The sequence below is a fragment of the Paralichthys olivaceus genome, chromosome 15 (assembly GCF_024713975.1).
Source record: "Paralichthys olivaceus isolate ysfri-2021 chromosome 15, ASM2471397v2, whole genome shotgun sequence".
NCBI classification, from domain to species: domain Eukaryota; kingdom Metazoa; phylum Chordata; class Actinopteri; order Pleuronectiformes; family Paralichthyidae; genus Paralichthys; species Paralichthys olivaceus.
This window is the reverse complement of record NC_091107.1, coordinates 760,030-781,847: the sequence shown is the minus strand read 5'-3', so window position 1 is coordinate 781,847 and position 21,818 is coordinate 760,030. Positions and strand designations below refer to the sequence as shown.

Genomic DNA, 21,818 nt, shown 5'->3' with positions numbered 1-21,818 from the left:
GTTTGACTCCAGTAGCTGCTTGGATCACGTTATGCACGGTCAGCGTCTCGTCCGCTGGTTCCCGACCTCAGGGTCATGTCCTCCACAGGGACATCACATACATCTGCAGAGGTCATGATGTGATTAATGGGAGAAGAAAATAAAAGATCCTGGACTTTTGTTTGTGACTTGTCTAGAATCTAAAGACGTTACTGATATAAAACCATGTGAGACGTTTAGAGGGGGGACGTCTCAGACCAGTGTCTCAGACCAGTGTCTCAGACGGGATCAGACAGAACCTGAATGTGTTGCTGCTCAATGAATTATTGTCCTTTAGAAAAACAAGAAGTTTTCACAGAGTTCTGAAACTAACGAAACAGAAAATCTGTTAAATTCAGAAAAAGATTTTACACGTCTGAGAGAACGAGCAGCTGAAACATAAGTGAGATGTTTCCTCTGAAATGTGGAGGAGATGAGATGAGGGGGGAGAGGGGTGAGAGAGAAGGGGGAGGGAGAGAGAGAGAGGTATGGGGTAGAGAGAAGGGGGAGGGAGAGAGAGAGAGAGGTAGGGGGTAGAGAGAAGGGGGAGGGAGAGAGAGAGAGGTAGGGGGTGAGAGAGAGGAGGGAGAGAGAGAGGGGGGGGAGAGAGAGAGGTATAGAAGAACTGACTCAGTGAACAAACCCTCTCTCAGAGTCGCTGCTGCTCTTCAAACTCTGGATGTTGGACACTCACAGACAGACTGAGGACAGACGGAGGACTCACAGACAGACTGAGGACAGACGGAGGACTCACAGACAGACGGAGGACACTGAGTGACGCAGGCTGCCGGTGGATGTGAGTCTGTCTCCGGGCTCAGGTGGATCTGTGGCCGGTCTCGGTGTGGATGGGATTACGCCGGTTGTTCCGTGTGTCCTGTCGGTGCTGCGGCTGGAGGAGGAACCATGCGGCAGCGGAGCTTCCCGGTCCTGTCCCCGGTCCTGTCCCCGGTCCTGTCCCCGGTCCTGTCCCCGGTCCTGTCCCCGGTCCTGTCCCCGGTCCTGTCCCCGGTGTGGTCCCCGGTGTGGTCCCCGGTGCGGCTCCTGCTGCTGCCGCTGCTGCTCGTCGGGCTCTGCAGCGGCACAAGTTTCCCAAGTAACATCAACATAGGTGAGTGAGCTGCATGTACATGTACATATAAATACACATACATATTCATGTACATGTACATATAAATACATATTCATGTACATGTACATATAAATACACATACATATCCATGTACATGTACATATAAATACACATACATATTCATGTACATGTACATATAAATACACATACATATCCATGTACATGTACATATAAATACACATACATATTCATGTACATGTACATATAAATACACATACATATTCATGTACATGTACATACACAGCCGCTGGAACAGCTGCTCAGTTTATTCTGATTGTCTTTCACATTTTAAACTCAGTTTATATATTGATATATTTTTAATATAGCCTCTTATTTGTGTTCATATAAACTCATGTATTATTCTCATGAAGATTCCCTTTACTCTGATATTTATATATATATATATATATATATATATTATGGACTCCAGTTATTTGTTGAGGTCTAACACGTCGGTACTTTCACTGGTAGAAGTGATGAATCATGAGATGGTTTCTATAATAATCTTAGATAATGTTGTGATTGACACTTTAATGTGTTGATGTTCTCACTCAGCTGTTGTGTTAACGCCTGTAGAGGGAGTTCCTCTGTGAGCTACAGTATATTAGTATTCATATATTCATGTAGTGACTTACGCCCTTAAATATTCTCACAACACGAGAATATTCTCCATGATGTGGCTGAGTTCAGGTAAAAGTACACAGGTATGTACAGGATATGAATCGTGTGTGTGTGTGTGTGTGTGTGTGTGTGTGTGTGTGTGTGTGTGTTGACCTCAGGGTTTATTTTCACTTGAGGCTGAAACAGATGATTATCTTCGTGTTTCCTGCTGCTCCCGTCGTAGTCGTGCTCCTGTGCTCAGTAGCACCTCGGGTAAATCCCTGCAGGATCCTGGGAGAGGGTTTTTTAACGTGTCTCCTCTGGGATCGTGCAGGATTTGGGGACTGGTGCAGCGTTCCTCTAAATATCTGAGACTTGATGATTGACTGTGTCTGGACCTCGCTGCTCCTCAGGTGTGTCCACATGCAGCAACAAAACAGGAAATGAAATTCATCCTCGACAGCAGCGAGATTAGAAAACACACTGTAACATACGTTAGTTTGAAATGACTCCAACCTGCATGATGAGCGCTTCTGCTTTGACACTGAAACATTCAGTCGCTAAAATGTGTGAACTTCTTGTTCATTAAAATAAACAGTGTAGGTACTTTAACCGAAGTTAAGTACTTCTACCATCAATGTGAACTATTTGCAATATTCAGACACTTTGATTGAGAAGAAACATTTCTTGAGGAAGTTCTGATCTTGGTGATGCTGAAGATTAAATTAATTCATGCGGAGACGTAACGAGACGTTAAGGAACCTAAAGAGACGTAAAGAGACGTAACGAGACGTCAAGGAACCTAAAAAGATGTAAAGAGACGTTAAGGAACCTAAAGAGACGTAACGAGACGTAACGAGACGTTAAGGAACCTAAAGAGACGTAACGAGACGTTAAGGAACCTAAAGAGACGTAACGAGACCTTCAATATTTCCGACACGAGCTGAAACCTGTTGACCAATCACAACAAAGTGGAGCAGCTGGCCAATCAAAGCAGACTGGGCTTCATCAGGAGGGGGGGGGGGGGTTAAACAACATTGACGCTGGATGAGAAAATTAAAAAACTGTCAAACTGAAAGTGTGAAAGACTTGAGTCTTGATATAAGTTGATATAAGTTGCATTGAGCTCGATGTTGACTCGAGATCAGAACTCTGTTGATGAGAACCGTCGTCTTTATTTTCATCTGTTTTCATCTTCGTTCTGTGAGAAATCAAATAATTCCCACTGAATCTGTGTGTGTTTGTTTCAGGAGGCCTTTTCCCCACCGGCTCCCATGAGTACGAGGTGTTTCGTTTCGCGCTGGCGCAGCATCAGGACGTCCCCAAGCTGGTGCCACAGGTGGACATGGTGGACACGGGGAGCAGCTTCGCTATGACCTACGCCTGTAAGTTCAGTGGCCGATAAAATGAACTAACTTTTAATTTGAAGTGTGGATATAAACCAGAACCCTGCAGGTGTTTGTTGGAGTCATTCATCCAAACAGTCGCTCTGTTGCTTCAGATCAGAGGAAACAATGTTTTCAGTGATTTAACAACAGGAAGTTGTTATCGTCAGTTTCATTGTTGTTGTTCTTCGCTCGGTAGTGAATTGATATTTTGCTCGTGTGGTTGTTTGAAGTGACGTCAGCTTCAGTGTTGGATGATCCTGTGTGAGCGTCCTGCAGGTCTGTGTCGACGCTCGCCATCACGGGTCAGTGCATCATCCCTCCATCATCCAGACTTCATTGAGCAGAGTTGGGATTAAGGGAGAATAGAAGCTTTAAAAGAGCAGACAGCAGCAGTAAATGGACTCTGGCTCCAGGGGACGTTCAGTACAGTGAAGCAGCTTCAGGGAACAAAACGCTGACCTTGTTTCCTTCTGTAGAAAACCACTGCAGTTACCTGACGCTCTCATTACACCTGTGTTTAAATCTACACTCAGTTCTTAAGCTGGTGTTTAAAGACGGACGAGGCCGAACTCTCCCCTCCCCCACACCTTTTAAATTGAAGTTCCTCTGAATTAAATCATGAACACTTTTATTTAGATTCTCTTGTTGGTAGAATCTAAAACTAAATCTCTACGTGAACTGATAGTTAATGATCGTCATAGCAACACGAAGGATTAGCCCCTGACACCTGAAGGAAGCAGCACACTAAGGATAAAGGTGAATGTTTCTGTGTCCAGTAGGTGGCACTACGACTAAGAAGACTCGACTGAACCGACCTGAGCCCTGACAACGGCTGTAAATCATCAAACTACCACAAAATTCAAAATAGCTGACTTCCTGTTGGGTTTATGCGACAAAGCGGAGAAGCGGAGACACGTGTCTTTGTAGACAGACCCACATGTGAGACGCACGGTCACTCAGTCCGTCCTGCTTCTCCAGCTACAGCTGCAGAGACACAAACACATTATTTCTAGTTTCCCACCATACTTTGATTCTTTGTTTGGTCTGATGGTGAAATTAATTCTAAATAACATTCTGTGATGTTTTAAATTTAACACGGTGAAACATGATGTTTGAAAACTGTCTCCAACTCAACTCTGGTCCTGGGACTGTGTCCTAAATTAAAATGTGTAATGTGTCAGTCTGAAGTTAATTACACTGAGACTCCTAAAAAAGTTTTAATGAATTTAAACTTCCTCCTCAGTGGAATGTTCAGTCGTGTTCGTCATCATCGCTGAAACTAATTCCTGATAAAAGAGCTGAAGAGTCAGATCAGCTGCTCTGAGGACGAGTCTCTGTTGGTTCAGAGACATTTGTTATTGTACCTCAGAGAGAGAGAGAGACAGAGAGAGAGAGAGACAGAGAGAGACAGAGAGACAGACAGAGAGAGACAGAGAGACAGAGAGAGACAGACAGAGAGAGACAGAGAGACAGAGAGACAGAGAGAGACAGAGAGAGAGAGAGACAGAGAGAGAGAGCGACAGACAGAGAGAGACAGAGAGACAGAGAGACAGAGAGAGACAGAGAGACAGACAGAGAGAGACAGAGAGACAGAGAGAGACAGACAGAGAGAGACAGAGAGACAGAGAGACAGAGAGAGACAGAGAGAGAGAGAGACAGAGAGAGAGAGAGACAGAGAGAGAGACGAACCTGTGATGGGTTTCATGTCTCACGTTTACAAAACATCTATGTTTGGCTTCTTGTTGGACGACTTGTCCCTCTACTGATTTATCCGTCTCGGTCTGGAAACTTTCGATCGTCTTTATTTCATCATTTTCTTGTATTTATCAGCTGTTCCACTTTTCTTACGTCTTCACGAGATTATTCTCATTTGCAAACATTTCATGATGTTTCGTGTTCCTTGGTTTTTCTTTGACTCTTTATATTTTAACGTTTCTCTTCCTCATTCATGCACCTTCACCACCGGTGCCGTTCTTTAGTTTCAGTCTAATGAGACCGTTCACGAGATAACGTCGCTGTCTTGAGAGGTCAATAGGTCGTACATAGCTAAAGCTGACGGTGGCGTTTTCGAGTGGAACTCAGGGAAACACGTTCTGTTGATCTTCAGGTTGATGATGGTTTAATCCGAGTCGTGACTGTAAAATGTTTTCACCACCAACGATAAGAATGACTCGGCTGCCGTAGTTACAACACGTGAATAACAGTCGTGTTGCTGAACGTACTCTGGCTGTGATTAGGGGGCGGGGCAGACTAGCTGCTCTGGATGCTGTGCAGATGATGTCACAATGATGAGGAAGCAGATGTGACTTTTTGTTTCAGGAGCTTCAGGGTTTTCTCTCTTCACCTCAGACTCTGGTCTCATTTAACTGTGCAGAACTTTTACATTCACAGGAAACGTTGATCTGACGCTGAAGAGAAGATCTTATGTCTCCTGTTAATGTTTTTAAAAATGGAACATTTTCAATCTTTACATTTCTTCCCACATTCAAATTCGTCTTTGTGTGAATTTTAAATAGAAAGTGAAAGAAAGTGACGGCGCTGCTGCAGACCACCAGAGGAGGGGGGGGGGGACGCTGCAATAATAAACACATCCTATTGTGAAGGAACCCAAATGGAGTCAGGCGCTTTGGCAAAACGACACGATGTCGCATTCACGCCAGAGAATCAGACTGAAACGAATGGAGGCGACTGAAAGGAAGAGAGATGAATTGAATGGAGAGAGAGAGAGAGAGAGAGAGAGAGAGAGAGAGAGAGGGAGAGAGAGAGAGAGAGCGAGGGAGAGAGAGAGAGAGCGAGAGTCTAATAGAGCATGTTAGAGGGATTTGAATGGAGCTCTAACCTGAGTCACCTCATGTTAACACAGAGTCAGGCTCTGCTGACGGCTTCACACACACACACACACACACACACACACACACACACACACTCACTCTGACACACACACACACACACACACACACACACACACACACACACACACAATACAAATCAGGTTTTATCATTTGATTCGTGCAGGAACTTATGAGTCAAAATATTCAGTTCACGTTTTGCTGGTGACAGGAGGAAACCACTTAATGTTGGAAATGAAACAGACAAGACGTCAACAAACTACGTCCGTGATAAAGTACAGACATCACAGACGATACGCTGCTGAAGGGAGGAGCTTGAGACTGACTTCCTGGGACATGAACGTAAACAAACATGGCGTCCAAAGTCATGATGTCTTTCTTCTGCCTCTAAGAAACTTCTGACACAACATTCCTCTCTCTCTCCAGAGCGCTGTCAGCTGTGCTCCTATCGGTCAATGACATAGAGGCGACCTGTTGTGGAAGTTTAATACAATGTGATGTGCTCGTCTCTCTGGAGGTTTTGACCCAGATGTGGCGTCAGTTGTCGTCCATTCTGACACGAGAAAACGCCGGATGCCCGTTCATCCAACCCACGCCCCTTTTCTCTCGGGTTGAGGTTGATGTCATTTTACCTCGACTGCATCGTGACTCCGGAAGCTTTAACTTTCCTGTGTTTTCTGTGGGGGAGGGGAGCTCGTGTGAATAAAACAAAATGTGTTCTGTGAGAGACCGAAAGAAACGAAGCGAAAACTCGGCACAAACAGCCGAGGATTAAAAATGAAGACATTTGTAAAAGTACATCTCCATCTTCATCAAAGTGAGACCACCGAGCTGCAGCTGCACGAGAGGCAGCGAGCGAACGTTTAAAGGGCTGAAGACGAGAGGAGGGATGGAGGGGGGGGAGACGGAGGGGAAATTAAATGGTGTTTCTCCTCTGTCTCACTGCCAGGACTTCCCTTATCAGGAGGGTACAGACTGAGGCGACGGCAGGATCGGACCCGACCCCCCCGCTCCCTGTAGTTTGTGTTATTTATTGTTTATTGGTGTCGAAAATAAAAAAATAAAGTGTTAGAGATTGAGGCGAGCGGAAGAGAAGAGAGAGAGAGGAGGGGAGAGAGAGCTGGTGGGTTTCTGGTGACATTTCGCCCTTGAGGACTCACTTGTAGTTTCACGCTCAGTTGAACGCCTGAAATGTGAAATGAGGATAAAGTGCAGCGTTTAAAATAATGTTTGGCCTGGAAGGACGTTTATCTTCAGAAACATAATTTACTGTATAATGAGGAGAAGGAAGAGCCGCGGTTCAGATACGAGCAGCAGAGAAAAGGGGATTATTGGCAATTAATAATCCTAATCTCTCCGTTTCATGTCGGACAAACAGCAGCAGCATCAGATAAACGGAGAGGAGAGAGGCGGCAGGGTTTCAGGAGGAAGTCCAGGCTGCAGAGGAGGAAACGGACACGCGTGTGGATTAGGTCACATTTAAAGATTCAATATATCTGAAACTTCTTCCTCAAAAAACAAAAAACGGAGACAGTATCTTTTTCTGAAACTAGTTCAAGTTTGACGTCTCATGTTTTTGGGGGGGGGGGGGGGGGTTAGTCGTTCTGTTTGAATGGAGATGAATGAAGCTTCATCTGGTTGCCATGGTAACATCATGATGGTTTCACTATAAGCATCAACACCTTCAGATGCAGTACTCCACAGTACTCCACAGTACTACAGTACTCTACAGTACTACTTCACTCTGTCTTCCTCTCCTACTTTAAAATAGATGCTGGGTGGTTTGTGCGGCTGTTTTGTCGTCTCTGGAGTGAATTGTGTGTAAATCTCTGTGGACGAGTGAAATGTAAATGTGGACATGGAGGCAACAGAGACACTTTCAGACGGACGGGATTTGAAGCAGCAGCTGATGGGGAAGCTTCTGTGTGTGTGTGTGTGTGTGTGTGTGCGCGTGTGTGTGTGCGTGCATGCGTGTGTGTGTGTGCATGCGTGTGTGTGTGTGTGCATGCGCGTGTGTGTGCATGCGTGTGTGTGTGTGCGTGCGCCTCAGAGCTGCAATTCTCAGCAGGAGATTATTGCGATGATGCCTGGGAGGCAGCAGTTGCCTCAATAACTTTAGACGCAACGTGAATGTGTGCTGCAGATTTGTGCGTGTGTGCGTGTGTGCATTTGCGTGTGTGTGTGTGTGTGTGTGTGTGTGTGTGTGCGTGCATCACCCTGAGGAAAGCAGCCATTTAATCTATTATTCAGCATCTCTACTAAACACATTAATTAGAGCCTCAGGTTGAGACTCGGTGTCACTCGGCTCTCTGGAGCTCTGCACCTGGAAATAAAACATCCTCGCTCTCTGAGTCGTTCTCTACACTAAAGGTTTAGGTACATTCGGTGTTTGTTATTTTCCGTGGGCGTGTCTCTGAGGTTTCTAACACGTAGAAGACGAAGACGTCCACTTGGACAGACGAGGAGGTTCCAGATGTTTTGGTGATGAGGGCCGACGCCGTGTGGACGAGCTGTAAACAACAACACTGATCTTTACACAGCAGAGTTCAGACGTCATGTCCCGCCTCCTGCTGCTCTACAGGCTCCACCCCTCACCTGAATGTCCCCACATGTTCCTGTTGTTGTGAACGAGTCGACAATCTGCTACACACACTGACTCCGTAGAAAGTCCAGACACCACTGTGACATCACACATGTCATAGAGATGGTCCATAACGAGGTCATCAAGATGACCCAGAAAGATAAATGTCTGAGGGACCAGAGTCTCCGCCCCCTTCAGTGTAGTGTCTGCAGTCTGTGACCTCTGACCTCTGACCTGTGACTGTCAGCGATCACAGGCTTCAGGCTGAATCTTCAGCGTCCGTCGCTTCACATAAAACAAACAGCGAATAGAAAATGTCACCGTCGAGCGTTTGGTGCCGGAGCTGCAGCTCATTCTGTTTCTGACCTGACTGGACGTCATACTGAGGAAGAGTCTGCAAAGTGACGGTGACACGGAGCGACAGAGTGAAACAGTGACCTGATCGTTGGATGCGTGTCTCTGGGCCACGGGTCGTCGTAGACAAAGGCGATGGAGGATTATTAGATGTCCTGGTTATTACCCGTTGACACCCTGAATCCCTCCTGTCTCTTACTGGACAGACATGTGCTGTGGAGCGGACAGACGGACGGATGTGTCAGGAGGATGAACGGCTCTGTGGGTGTATGTGGTCTCAGCTGTGGGCCCCGTGGCGCCTGTCGTCGTCTCTGGGCTGTGTTTAAATAAAGCTCTGTCTAAAAGCCTCAGGTGGGGAGTAGCGAGATGTCGGACCGGAGGAGGCTGAGTGGGTACGAGGCGAGGTCAGCCGTGATGTCACTCAGCAAACATCAGTGCTGAGTGTTTAATGATTAATGATTCGTTAGAGGCTGATCACAGAATGTTTCATTTAAAATGTTTTATCCTCTTTATAAATCTTATTTGTGTGTGTGACCTCCTCACCTGTTTTTACAGTCGTCTCGACAGCACATTTCTCAGGTTTACAGGTTTTTAAAGGTGGAACTTTTTTCTGAACGTCACTTTGATTAAAAGCTTAAAATGTGTTTGAGCCATGAATTCATTTTTACACAGAAAAGGAAGAAACAAGCACCGACAGGACAGAATGAGATGTGAGCAGCTCACTGGTCACAGACGGACGACAGTTCATGTGTTAATAACTTCAATTAGAAATCATCTTCATTGGATCATCCGGCGTCGTACGTCTGATGTCGACCTAAACAAAAATAACTACAGAGAATCTTAAGGCTTGAAGCATCTGTCGACTCTCCGCCGCCCAAATGTCTTTGACGAGGGAGCGGCCTGTCGTCCCAGTGGGACAGCAGCGCTAATGCTAGGAGACGGATACCTCGTTAGCATGATGGCATCCGCCTGAGGGTAAACGTCTATTGTTAGCATGATAGCGTGGCCCCAGAGGGAGCGGTTATTTCCAGTGCTAGCCTGCTCAGGGGGACCGGGCTTGTTGTTAGCATGTTAGCGTTAGCCACAGGGATCTGCAGCTGCCACAAGGACACAAACACTGAGACTAAACGACTGTGGATCACATGTGGCTGATCTCACTCTTTGACTTTTGTTCAACATGAGAGTTTCAGCGTCAGGAACAATTAGACTCAGTGGTTTTCTTTTCTCTTCAGTCCTAATTTATTTTATTACTTCTTTATCTAATCTCATTGATTTTATGTGACAGATGTTTCCGATCGAATCGTTTTAAAGTCCCAATAAAACTAAATATTCATGTTTCCAGGATGAAACATAAACGGTTATTTCTCTTGTTATAAAACCAACATCCTAGTATTTTTTCAAAATCTTTGTCTTTTCTCTTCCTGTGAAACATTTCACACTGTTTGATGACTTTTCTACTCAGGGACATTTACTCATTCTGCGTCCAATCAGAAAGCTTTAACCTTCGTCCCCGTCAATATAAATCCTGAAAGCGACCTGCACTGTCGGTGAAATCTGCTGGCGTAGACAAAGGTGGTGGCGAGAAGTCCTGGATGAGAAACAGCAGGTTGTCTTCATGACATCATGTTGAGCTTTTGGTTATAGTCGACGCTGCCACAGGGGGGCGCTGACACACATCCAGAGCTATTAGCAGCTGTAAACTACCGATTAATATCCACTAACGTGGCCCCTGAATTCAGACACAGCTCATGTCTCATCTGCTAACATGGAGGGGGCAGGGTTTGTCAGCTGTGCTGCAACCAGCCTCCAGGGGGTGATCAAGACACTTTGACTCAGTTGTGTTTCAGTAACTTCGCAGCTCAAGGAAGGATGTGACTGATTGACAGGTGTCTCAACCTGTCACAACTTGTGTCCGTCCTCTTTTTTTGTCCAAACGAGGATTTTCCGGGAGATGCCACCGTCAGTGCGGACATGTTTTTATTCAGTCTAAATCCCTGTTTGCTCAAAGGAGCATAAAATAAGACAGTGATTTACAGGAGGACTCACGGTGCCTCAGCAGCGAGTATTATTTTGTCTTAAGACTTAATCCCCGACTGTGAAGGAGCTCTGCATGGAGAGTAATTTGATTAAAGTCATTGTGTGTTCAGGGATTTACCACGTGGAAGCCTTTTGTGCGAAACAGGGAGCCGCACTTTATCAGCCACACAGCAGCAGGAATGATTCCTGTCTTCCACCAAGATAAGAAAACTTCATCAACACGCTGAGATGAACATTTGTGTTGCTTTCAGGGAAAAAACTAATGACGGAGCCGCAACAAGAAAGTTTATTAAGAAAGAAACTACTTGAGATGATGATGACGATATTTGGAGAAAATCAGATACTGGACGTGAACTTTATTTGACTTCTGGTTCGTTTGGTGACCTGGAGTTCAGAGCAGATAAAAAGACAAGACAGATGTGAAGGACAGAAGGTGGAGGATGGAGGGATGAATATTAAAAGAGAGAGAGACAGGGATGATGAAAGCTACACAAAAAAAGATTTCACCTTTGTTTCTCTCCCGAAGGACTTTTGGTTCGGGGCAGGAATCGAACTCACGATGTTTCGATGGGAGCAGGATTCAAAAGAGGAAGCGAAACACAAATTACATAGTTTTAAAACATTACTTCAAGTTACTAACTAATAAAAACTTCAGAGAATTTGTCAATAAATAAAATAGCACTTGAGCCATTCGACAACATGACAGCTTTAAATGCTAAAGCTAAACTATCTGGATCGCCCCCTGGTGGCTGGCTGCAGTAACCCCCCCCCAGAGACCTTTTAGTAGTTTAGTTATTTGATGAAATAAAAACAGGCGGAGACGTCGCGATTGACAGGATTGGTCAGGAACGTTTATGGGCGGGACCTCGATACCACAGCTCCACAGAGTCCGACTGCAAATGACGTCATCACCACAAGATGGAGACGAGTCGTCGTCTTTATTTACAGTTGATGGTTTAACAAAGTTGAAGAGATGATTTAAAATCATTTAACATTTGTTGTTTGAAGTCAAACATTTCCTGGTTTCAGATTATTTGTTGACGATTTTGCTCCATTTTACTTTTTTATGTCAAAATCTTTTCGGGTTCGGACAAAACAAGACGTCAGAAAACATTTGCTCCGGGAACTTTTTGTCCTTCAGATCAGATGATTCGTTGAGAAACTCTTCTCTTTTAATAATCTTCTCTTTTTCCTCCCTCTGTTTCTCCACCTGTCTCAGTCTGCTCCCAGTTCTCCAAGGGAGTGTACGCCATCATGGGCCTGTACGACCGGCGGACGGTCAACATGCTGATGTCGTTCTGCGGCTCCCTGCACGTCTGCTTCGTCACGCCGTCCTTCCCCGTTCAGACCAACAACCAGTTCGTCCTGCAGCTGCGGCCTCAGCTGCAGGAGCCGCTCATGGCTCTGCTGGAGCAGCTGGACTGGAGCAGGTTCGTCTACATGTACAGCTCCGACTCAGGTGAGGACACAGACTCATCGGTTTCTCACCCGTCGCCATCATTTCTAAATCATAGGAGGACGTCTTTGTGTCTTTGTGATTCCCTGAATATGTTCCTGGAGAACAACAAGGAGAACAAACTGAAAGGCCGGGTGTAGTTTCTTCCTGCCGCCTGTGATCTGATGTTGGTCGTTGGTTTGTCGGTGCTTCTTCCATCTGCCCAAGAAGCATCGGTGTGGGTCTATCTGCTCGAATAAAACGTAACCGTCGGCCTCTGTCTAATGTTACTGCTCCTCAACATCTGTCGGGGAGATGTTTGCTGTTTGTCGGAGGCGGAGGAGTCTTCCAGAGACCAGGAGCTTAAAAACGTAGAAACGGTCTCAAAGAGAAGAGAAGATGAAGCCACATGTTCTCTACTTGTACTTAATATAAAACAAGAACCAAACTTTCACAGAGTGTTTGGAGTGAAATCAGTTCAGAGTTACGGAGGAAACCAGGAGAGTCCGTGTTTAAAGGAGGAAACATCTTTACTTTAAACACGAGAACCAGTTCAACATGATGTTTTAAAATTTAATAAATCAAGTCCTCAAACACCCACAAACCTGTCGATGCTCTTGACCCTGAAGTCCGACCCAGCAGCAGGAAGGTGTTGAGGAAGTGAGGAGGATTCAGAGGAAGAGAGTTGAGGAAGTAAAGAGAGGAAACAGAAACAGGAGGAACATTTTGTTTTATTCAGTTCCTGCATCGTCTTCACGACAGTGTGACGCTCTCAACTTATCTGGCTGCTGGTAAACAGACTCTGCAAAGCTGTTTAGTGTGTGTGTGTTTAAGTGTGTGTGTCTGTGTGTGTGTGTGTGTGTGTGTGTATTGACACTGCTAACATGACCATGTATTACATAACAAACGTACTGTACACACACGCATACACACACACGTACACACACACACGCACACACACACAGATAAAGAAGTTATCGACGCTGACTCATCCCATAATTATCGCTCTGTCTCGTTGCCATGGATACAGCCTTGCAGAAGAGGCCGTCCTCCGTAGTGACTGACAGCTGCGCTCTGACGTGGTGTTGTGTTTCGGAGATATGCTCCTCCTCCTGTGTGTGGTTATTTGGACACGTAGTGACTTTTAGTTTCCAGACAGAGTGTTATATATATATGTATATATGTATATATATATATATATACATATATATGTATATATGTATATATATATACATATATATGTATATATGTATATATATATATATATATATGTATATATATATATATGTTTTCTAACTTTACTTCCTCTCTTCTCCTCGCTTCATTGAAGTGTCCAGAGAACTGAGAGAGCTTTCTACTTCTCCTCCGCTGCTGCCGTTTTATTTCTCTCTTTTCTACACAAGTGCCGCTGAGCAAGGCATCTATCCAGAGTGTTGTAGGTTGTGGCTCAGTGAACCTTTTCATTAATAGAAATAAATCAGCGGACGGGACGACAGAGAGACGCGCAGACAGCAGCTGCTAAGAAAATAAACCAGGGAGCATCAACTCGCATGAACAGAGATCCTGTGTAATTGAACATGAAACGGATTTAGTTTGTGTGGTTGCTGCTGCCGCATCGCTAGGCTAATGTCTTGCTAACACACACACACACACACACACACACACTGTTATTCACGCTCCAACACACTCGTTACGAGCTCTGTGAAGAGCGAGACGGTCGGAGAAGGACAGACAGTTTGCTATTTTTCTTCTTTTCTTCAGGTTGAAGAAACAGGAGGAAAGCGATCACTGTTTTCAACGTAACTCGACACTTGAGATGTTTTTATGTTTGTCTTGATTTCATCTCTGGAGTTTTGGTGAGACTTGTAATAAATCGACTCCCCTGAATTCAAAGTGTCTCTGAAGGGGAGTAAACAACGAATCGTTAAGAGGAGCGAAAAACAATCAAGCACATTGATGAGACGAGTCGTTCGGTCCAGTGGGGACGCAGCTAATTGGCTTCTGGAAAAAAAAAATACTGTCAATGATAAAAATGAGTTTAAAGCCGAGTTCTGCGAGAACGTGTTCAAACACGTTGATTGTGTGATGTTTGGGTCAAATCAGGGTTAAATCAAACCGAACAGAGCTTTTATAAAGTTAAAGATTCAATGTGAGTGAGTCCAGAATATCAACATGTTTAACGAGGGACCAGGAAAGAAGAGATTCTGCACCATCATCAGTGTTTCAGTGTGAAAAGTATTTTCCAAAGACACTAAATTTAAATTTTATAGTTCGGAGACTGAAAATGATGATGAGATTATTTAAAAGTGGATCTCACTCAGGAGGTCGAGTTAATTTCTCCTCAGAGAAAAGTTCACGTTGAACATTTCTAAAGTAAAAAAAAATCAAAGCAAAAGTAACGTTTCTTTTATCATGATTAAATCTTTTTGTGATTTAGGAACTTTTTGGAAATGGTGGGAGCGTTAATCACTGGAGGACAGAGACGGAGAGTCTGATTAGTTTTTCAGATGTTTAATCACAAACCAGAGAATTGGATTGACCCGGTGGTGGCACAAAGTTAATAAGTCACATATATTATTAAAACTTACCATTCAAGTTAGTGCAACTCACCCTGAAGGGAATATTCTGTAGATGCCTGAACACAATTTCATGTCGGCCCCGAGTCGGCCCGGTGTCGGCCCGGCCCGGTGTCGGCCCGGTGGACAGATGGAGGCTGATGCTGTAATTCACTGTAAGAGGTCTGCTGGAAAAAATGTGTGATGGAAACACATTTGTGCGCCTCTCATCTTCCTCCTCCTCCCTTCTTCCCTTTCTTTTCCTCTCCTTCTTTTGTCCCCCTCTCCTCTCTTAGAAATAACACACATACAGGATGTTTATGTAAATCAGATGAGCAGATTAGTGTCTATATTTATAAAACTCATCTGCTCTCTCTCTCTCTGTCTCTGTCTCTCTCTGTCTCTGTCTCTCTCTCGCTCTCTCTCACTCTCTCTCTCTCTCGTGCAGCTCCCTGTTTTTATCTTTCATCTCTCCTCTCTCGGTGTCTCACTCTGCTCTGTCCCTAATTGAATGTTATACGTTATCATTAACACACTTGACTTTGTGTTTCTCAGTGTGTGTGTGTGTGTGTGTGTGTGTGTGTGTGTGGTGCGTCACTGCAGCTGTAAACACTGTCACTGTGTGGAGGCTAATGAGCAGTTTCCCATCAGACGATCAAACGGCTGCAAAGTTTCCTGAGTCTTTGCTCTGCATCTGCTAATCGCTACATGCACAAAAGTATGCGGACACTTTGCCATGTGTTACAGAGCTGTGATGTCCGGCCCAGCCTCCACTGTTCTGGTCTCAGTGTTTCCAGCAGGAGCTTCAGATTTACAGCTGCACCATGAAATCAAATGGAAATCTCTCTAAATGTTTGAGTCTCATGCTCCAGTATTCAGCCTGAGTCACAGGATTTTAATATTTTCAAGATATGTGGGATTTGTAGTTTGTATGAAAAGTGACATCTGACGTGGTCAAGACTGGATTCCAGAGGTTCTGGAAAAAAACGTGTTTATATTTTTTACAGAGTTAATGTAGGTGTGTGTGTGTGTGTGTGTGTGTGTGTGTGTGTGTGTGTGAGAGAGAGAGAGAGAGAGAGAGAGACAGTATCTTTGAAGTCTCTTTTACTACATGTGCCTCACTGGTCTTTGAAGTCTATCTGAATTTGGCTGACTCGTTTGTACAAGGTGTGTGTGTGTGTGAGTGTGTGTGTGTGTGTGTGTGTGTGTGAGTGTGTGTGTGTGTGTGTGTGTGTGTGTGTGTGTGTGTGTGTGTGTGTGTGTGTGTGTGTGTAAAATGCTGATGTGAGTTCACTCACAGTTTCAGATCAGAACCTGTCAGTTTGTAGAAACTCGACATTGGCAGATTAATTTCTCGATGGTTGTTGATCGGAGCTTCTCATTGGTCAGTTTCCCTCCTTCAGATTAAATCCAGATCCAGCTGTGGCTTCTTGTTTCACTTCTAAACATCTGGAGCGATGATCTTTTGTCTCTGTTACATTAGAGCAGGTTAACGTTTCCAAGTGATGAACCTGAACATGAGCTTCATTTCTTAAAGTTACACTCGACCATCACCGACAACAAGCTACTGCTACTCTGCCATTTTCATGGTTCCAGAGGATGTATCCTTCTGATCCCCTTGACTGTAGCGCCACCATGAGGTTAATACGTGTTGGTTTCAGTGAACAGTGTTTGTGAAGCTGTTATAATCACTGATGAATAAACTGTTAAAATCTTTGGATCAAGCTTGTGCAAAACTGCAGAATTCCCCGTGAGGCTAAGACGCCTTGTTTTTTCCGTCCTGCTGCAGATTTGATTGTGAGTCGTCACGTTTCTGAGGCTCTGACTGTGGGGGGTCGGGTTTCTCTGCGTAAATAATGAATGAACAGCCCATGAGAGGAGACTACTGAAAGACAAGAGTCCAGTTTGGCCTGAGAAGCTTCTCCTCCGATCTCAGATCTTCGTCCTCATCGCTGATATTTATCTGTTTCCCTTGTTCAAATCAGGAACTGGAACTAAAATCAAACTCATCACGAGTGTGTGTAAAGCAGCTTTTTGAAGATTCACCCAGTCCAAGTCCAGCCGGAGGCAGACAGACAACATCACAAGAGTCTGACTCCTCTGGAAAAAACACAGCTTGACGTTTGAGAAGCCGACGCCTCTTTAAATCCACCCTCAACAGAAAAGTTCCTTCAGGAGCGACGAGGCGGAAAATGTTTGTCGAGAAAGAAAATTCGAAAAAGTGTAGAAACGACGAAAACACTTCTAAACATCTCCAGAGAAAGATTTACACAGAAAATTGAAATGTTGTGGTTTTAGCTCTTGGTTTGACGGGTGTCCTCCTCTGGCGTGGCACGGTGGTATAGTGGTTTGCACTGTCTCCTCACAGCAAAAAAGGTTTTGGGGTTTGAACTAGACGGCCAACGAGACCTCTCAGAGCTTGAATGATGTTTTGGTCTCAGTATGTTGGTCTGTGATCCACTGGTCCACCTGTCCGCCTCGACCCTCAAACATGTGCTACAGCTGATGGATGTAAGCTCAGCGACATTGAGCTAGTTGATGCTGGAACACTGACTCATGGGTAATTTGACGGTCTCAGGTCTGTCGGTGCTGCAGAGGATCCTGGACACGGCGGCGGAGCAGACCTGGCAGGTGACCTCCATCAACCTGGACACGCTGACGGAGGCCGCCTTCGTCAAGCTGCTCACCGACCTGGACTTCAAGAAGGACTATCAGGTCATCATCAACTGTGAGCTGGACCGACTCAACTCCATCCTCAACCTGGTAACACACACACACACACACACACACACACACACACACACACACACACACACACGTGTGTTGGCTGCAGCTGAAATCATTTCTCTTCAGCTTCATGCAGAATCTATCAGGTGCTGCTCAGCCTCCTCCTCCTCTTTCCTTCCTACAGCTGTTTCTTCCTTCCACCTCCTTCTTACCCTCCTCCAGCTTCTCTCTTCATCGTCCTTCCTCTTCTTTCTCCTCCTCTTCCTCTCTTGTGTCAGTTGGCTCTTCTAAATCTGAGAGGACCCTTTTCTCTTTCCCTCCGTCGCTTTCTGATGGTGAAGATGAGCAATTTATTCCTCAAAGAGAAACTGAGTCGTCCAATTAGCAGCTGTTTGAGAGGACACACACACACACACACACACACACACACACACACACACACACACAGTGTGATGAATCTGTAATGAATTATTTTTATCATCATTAGAAACATCAGAAAATGTGATTAGCATATCGTTTATTCTCAGATTGCTGCTCAGAAGAGAAACTTGAAGAACTACCACTACATCCTGGCCAATCTGGTGAGTCTGTCTATTTACTGGAACACGTGTATGTGTGTGTGGGTTCAGGCGGAGTTCAGTCAATCACAGTGTGTGTCTGTGTGTTTGTGTGTGTTTGTGTGTGTTTGTGTTTCAGGGCTTCATGGACCTGAACGTCACAGAGTTTCAGAAGCTGGGGCCCAACGTGACGGGCTTCCAGCTGATGAACTGGTCCGATCCGGCCGTGGAGAAGATCAACCAGGACTGGCTGGACTTCGACAGCAAAGACCTGAAACTGGCCCGACGGAGCCTCAGGGTACACACACACACACACACACACACACACACAGATATAGGTACAGAAACACACACACACACTGTGCAGTTGTACTGAATTACATCATTTTTTATTTGTGAACCTACAAAATTGGTTACGTAGCAAAACTGTGAACAGGAATTATCCGACTCAGATGGAGACGTTACATCCACACACACACACGATGACGTGTTCGTCCACAACAAGTGACGGTGACTCTCGCTCGTCTCGACTCCTCAGTACACCGGAGCTCTGACCTACGACGGCGTGAGTGCCATGGCGACGGCTTTCCACAACCTGCGACGGCAGCGGATCGACATCTCTCGCCGCGGCAACGCAGGGGAGTGTCTGGCCAACCCCCCCGCTCCCTGGGGACAGGGCATTGACATCCAGAGGGCCCTGCAACAGGTACACAACTACACACATGTACACAATACACAACACACACGATGGCCATTAAATCTGTTAACACGTGTACATCCTGTGGTTTGTGCGATGAATGTCAAGAAGATTTCAGAACAAGACACAACAACAACACTAAATATATTTTTAGGGTTTTGTTTTCCCACATTCATTAATGATTCTCATTGTGGTTCTATTTCCCGTTCAGACGGTTTTATCTCACACAGGCTGTAGCTTCTCACAGACTGACCCAGATCAGTCAGTTTCACTCTCAGAACATCCATCAGCTCTGGGATGTCATGGCATCTCTTTCCGTTCCTCCAGCTGAGGCCAACATGCAGTAAAATATGCTTTGAGACTTTCTGGCTCCTCAAGTTGAAAGTTTGGAAAAGTAGCTGCTCGTCTGTAGCAGCAAGTCGAGACGTTTGAGTTTCTTCTCTTCTCTTGGGACGACGTGGACGCGTCTTTGTCCTGAGTGGGATAATGTTCCCGTTTAAGATTTCAAACTCAACAGCACCACCATGAGGTCAAACTGCAACACACGACATTAATAAGCATCATCAGAAAGTCGATAAATAAAAACAGATTTTTGTCATTTTGGCGACAGAGTTTCAGGAGCAGCAGTGGAAGTATGAATAGATGAAGAATGACAGAATCTGAATCTGTATCGGCAGGTGCGTCTCGAAGGTCTGACGGGTCACGTTCAGTTTGACGAGCGAGGACATCGGACCAACTACACTGTGACTGTGATGGAGCTCAGCCACAAAGGAGCCACGAAGGTGCTGCGGCTGTTTTTCTTTTGTTAAATGGTTTTAATTCCAACAGACGTTTGGTGCTTTTCACCGCATCAGCTCATTTCACTAATTAGCTCCCTCTTCTCCGATTAAAGGTGCGATGATCAGTTAGATCAGCTGCTGCAGCACTTGTTTGGTTCAGAAAGCTGCAGACTCGCAGGATTCTGTTCACCTCCATCACACACGGTTACACCATGAGCTGTGATGACATCGTTACACACACATTTTGAAACACTGACAGTGGCTTTGTGAAGATTTTCCTGAATCTCATGAAGTTTATTTTCCATAATTTGACACAGTGATGACTTCACAGTTTGTATTAAGTCCAGTCAGCAGCTTTCAGAGACAACACGACCCCACAGAACCGAGCTTCACATTAATGAGCATTAAGTAGCTGCAGGTGTGAACAGAGACATGAAGAAGACTACACCTCTGTCCACACGTTTAACGATGGGGGGAGGTGGTGAAGAGATAACAGCTGTGATGTAACAGTGCTGTCGTGCGTTCAGATCGGCTACTGGAACGAGAGGAGGGGCTATGTGAACACGGCCGTCTACAGGCCGGTGCTGGAGGAGGTCCACGGTCTGCAGAACAGAACCTACGTCGTCACCACCATCCTGGTAAGACGCCTGCTGCTCATCCTGCTGCCGTGTGGTTAGAGTGTTGGGTCGGAATGGTCGTTTGAAAAACAGCCATGAGACATATTGTTAGAAATGTTTATTGTTGCTGAGGACATTTGTATTAACGAGACATTTCTCAGTATTGGAACTTTTCATGAAGTTGTTTAAAATCGTCTTCATATTTTTAAACCTTTGATGCTGCGTTTACTTTAGTCGCCTCTTGGCGGCGTCATATCCTCTTCATGCATGTGTCAGTGTTTATCCAGTCTGAGGTCACATATTCTCTTTTTAACTCTTCGTGGTTGAAGAAGGATTTTTGTCGTCGGACGTCTGGATCTTAAGTTTTTGTGAGTCGTCCTGTGTCGGCGACAGCGTCAGAAACTTTACTCAAAGCTCCTAAAAACCTCCTGAACCCTTGAAACCGACAGAATCCTAAAGTCAAACCAAAATGATTTGACTTAAACCTGCTTCAGGTTTGTAGTTGTGCATAAGAGAAAAGAATAAATTCAAACTCAAGTGAACTCATGAAAGCAGCAAAACAAGGTCAGCAGCAAATTCAAAGATAAATGAAGAGACAAATGAAACGTCCTCAACGTCTGTCTCCGAACAGGAAGCTCCCTACATGATGCTGAAGAAGAACCACGAGCAGTTAGTAGGAAATGACAAGTACGAAGGTTACTGTGCCGAACTGGCCTCGGAGATCGCCAAACACGTCGGCTTCGCCTACCGCCTCGAACTGGTGGGTGACGGCAAGTACGGCGCCAGAGACAGTGCGACAAAGATGTGGAACGGCATGGTGGGAGAACTGGTGTACGGGGTGAGTGTCGGACACCACGTTTTTTGCCGTACGAGGTTTTGTTGAGCAGAAAAAAAAAAAACATTCACAGTGAAAATTCTCTGTTCATGTTTCTGCCCCCCCCCCCCCCCGCAGAAAGCCGACGTGGCGGTCGCCCCGCTCACCATCACTCTGGTGCGAGAGCAGGTGATCGACTTCACCAAACCCTTCATGTCTCTGGGAATCTCCATCATGATCAAGAAACCCACCAAGTCCAAACCAGGCGTCTTCTCCTTCCTCGACCCGCTGGCCTACGAGATCTGGATGTGCATCGTCTTCGCCTACATCGGCGTCAGCGTCGTGCTCTTCCTGGTGAGGAGGGGCGGGGCCGGCGTGGTTACGCAGCTAATATGAAATAGGCCGTAATTAATGACCTGGTTGTAAAGTTACATGAAGTTTATCACGTTAGTTAACGAGTAGAGTCATTAAATCACATCTTCTCTTTTACAAGCATCAGTTTTCTGAGTTGAAAAAAAATCTACGATCATAAAACAATTAATTATATTTTATTATGATGAAGGAAATTTAGACATAAAAAGAAACAAGTACTGAGGAATGCATGCAACACTTTTACTTGTCACAGAGTATTTTTACTTAAGTGGAGGAACTGACATTTGGTTGTGTTTATTAAAAGGATCA

General features: G+C 45.2%; 1 protein-coding gene across 7 annotated transcripts in view; it reads left to right on the top strand.

Moving 5' to 3' along the window:
- The first annotated feature begins 640 nt into the window (after nucleotides 1-640).
- Nucleotides 641-21,818, top strand: part of LOC109645541 (glutamate receptor 1-like) — a 35,768-nt gene continuing 14,590 nt past the window's right edge. For 4 of the 7 annotated variants that reach the window (XR_011246169.1, XR_011246170.1, XR_011246168.1 and 1 more), the window contains exons 1-11: nucleotides 644-1,126; nucleotides 2,998-3,132; nucleotides 12,176-12,415; nucleotides 17,525-17,709; nucleotides 18,201-18,254; nucleotides 18,370-18,528; nucleotides 18,769-18,936; nucleotides 19,605-19,709; nucleotides 20,234-20,344; nucleotides 20,955-21,161; nucleotides 21,276-21,491. Coding sequence is in view for 4 of the 7 variants with exons in the window: in XM_069539459.1 (XP_069395560.1) it covers nucleotides 922-1,126; nucleotides 2,998-3,132; nucleotides 12,176-12,415; nucleotides 17,525-17,709; nucleotides 18,201-18,254; nucleotides 18,370-18,528; nucleotides 18,769-18,936; nucleotides 19,605-19,709; nucleotides 20,234-20,344; nucleotides 20,955-21,161; nucleotides 21,276-21,491 (1,785 nt within the window). In the remaining 3 variants the exon portion in view is untranslated. Of the gene's footprint in view, nucleotides 1,127-2,997; nucleotides 3,133-12,175; nucleotides 12,416-17,524; nucleotides 17,710-18,200; nucleotides 18,255-18,369; nucleotides 18,529-18,768; nucleotides 18,937-19,604; nucleotides 19,710-20,233; nucleotides 20,345-20,954; nucleotides 21,162-21,275; nucleotides 21,492-21,818 lie in introns of all 7 variants that reach the window. The other 3 variants (XM_069539460.1, XM_069539461.1, XM_069539462.1) reach the window with 2 other exon arrangements.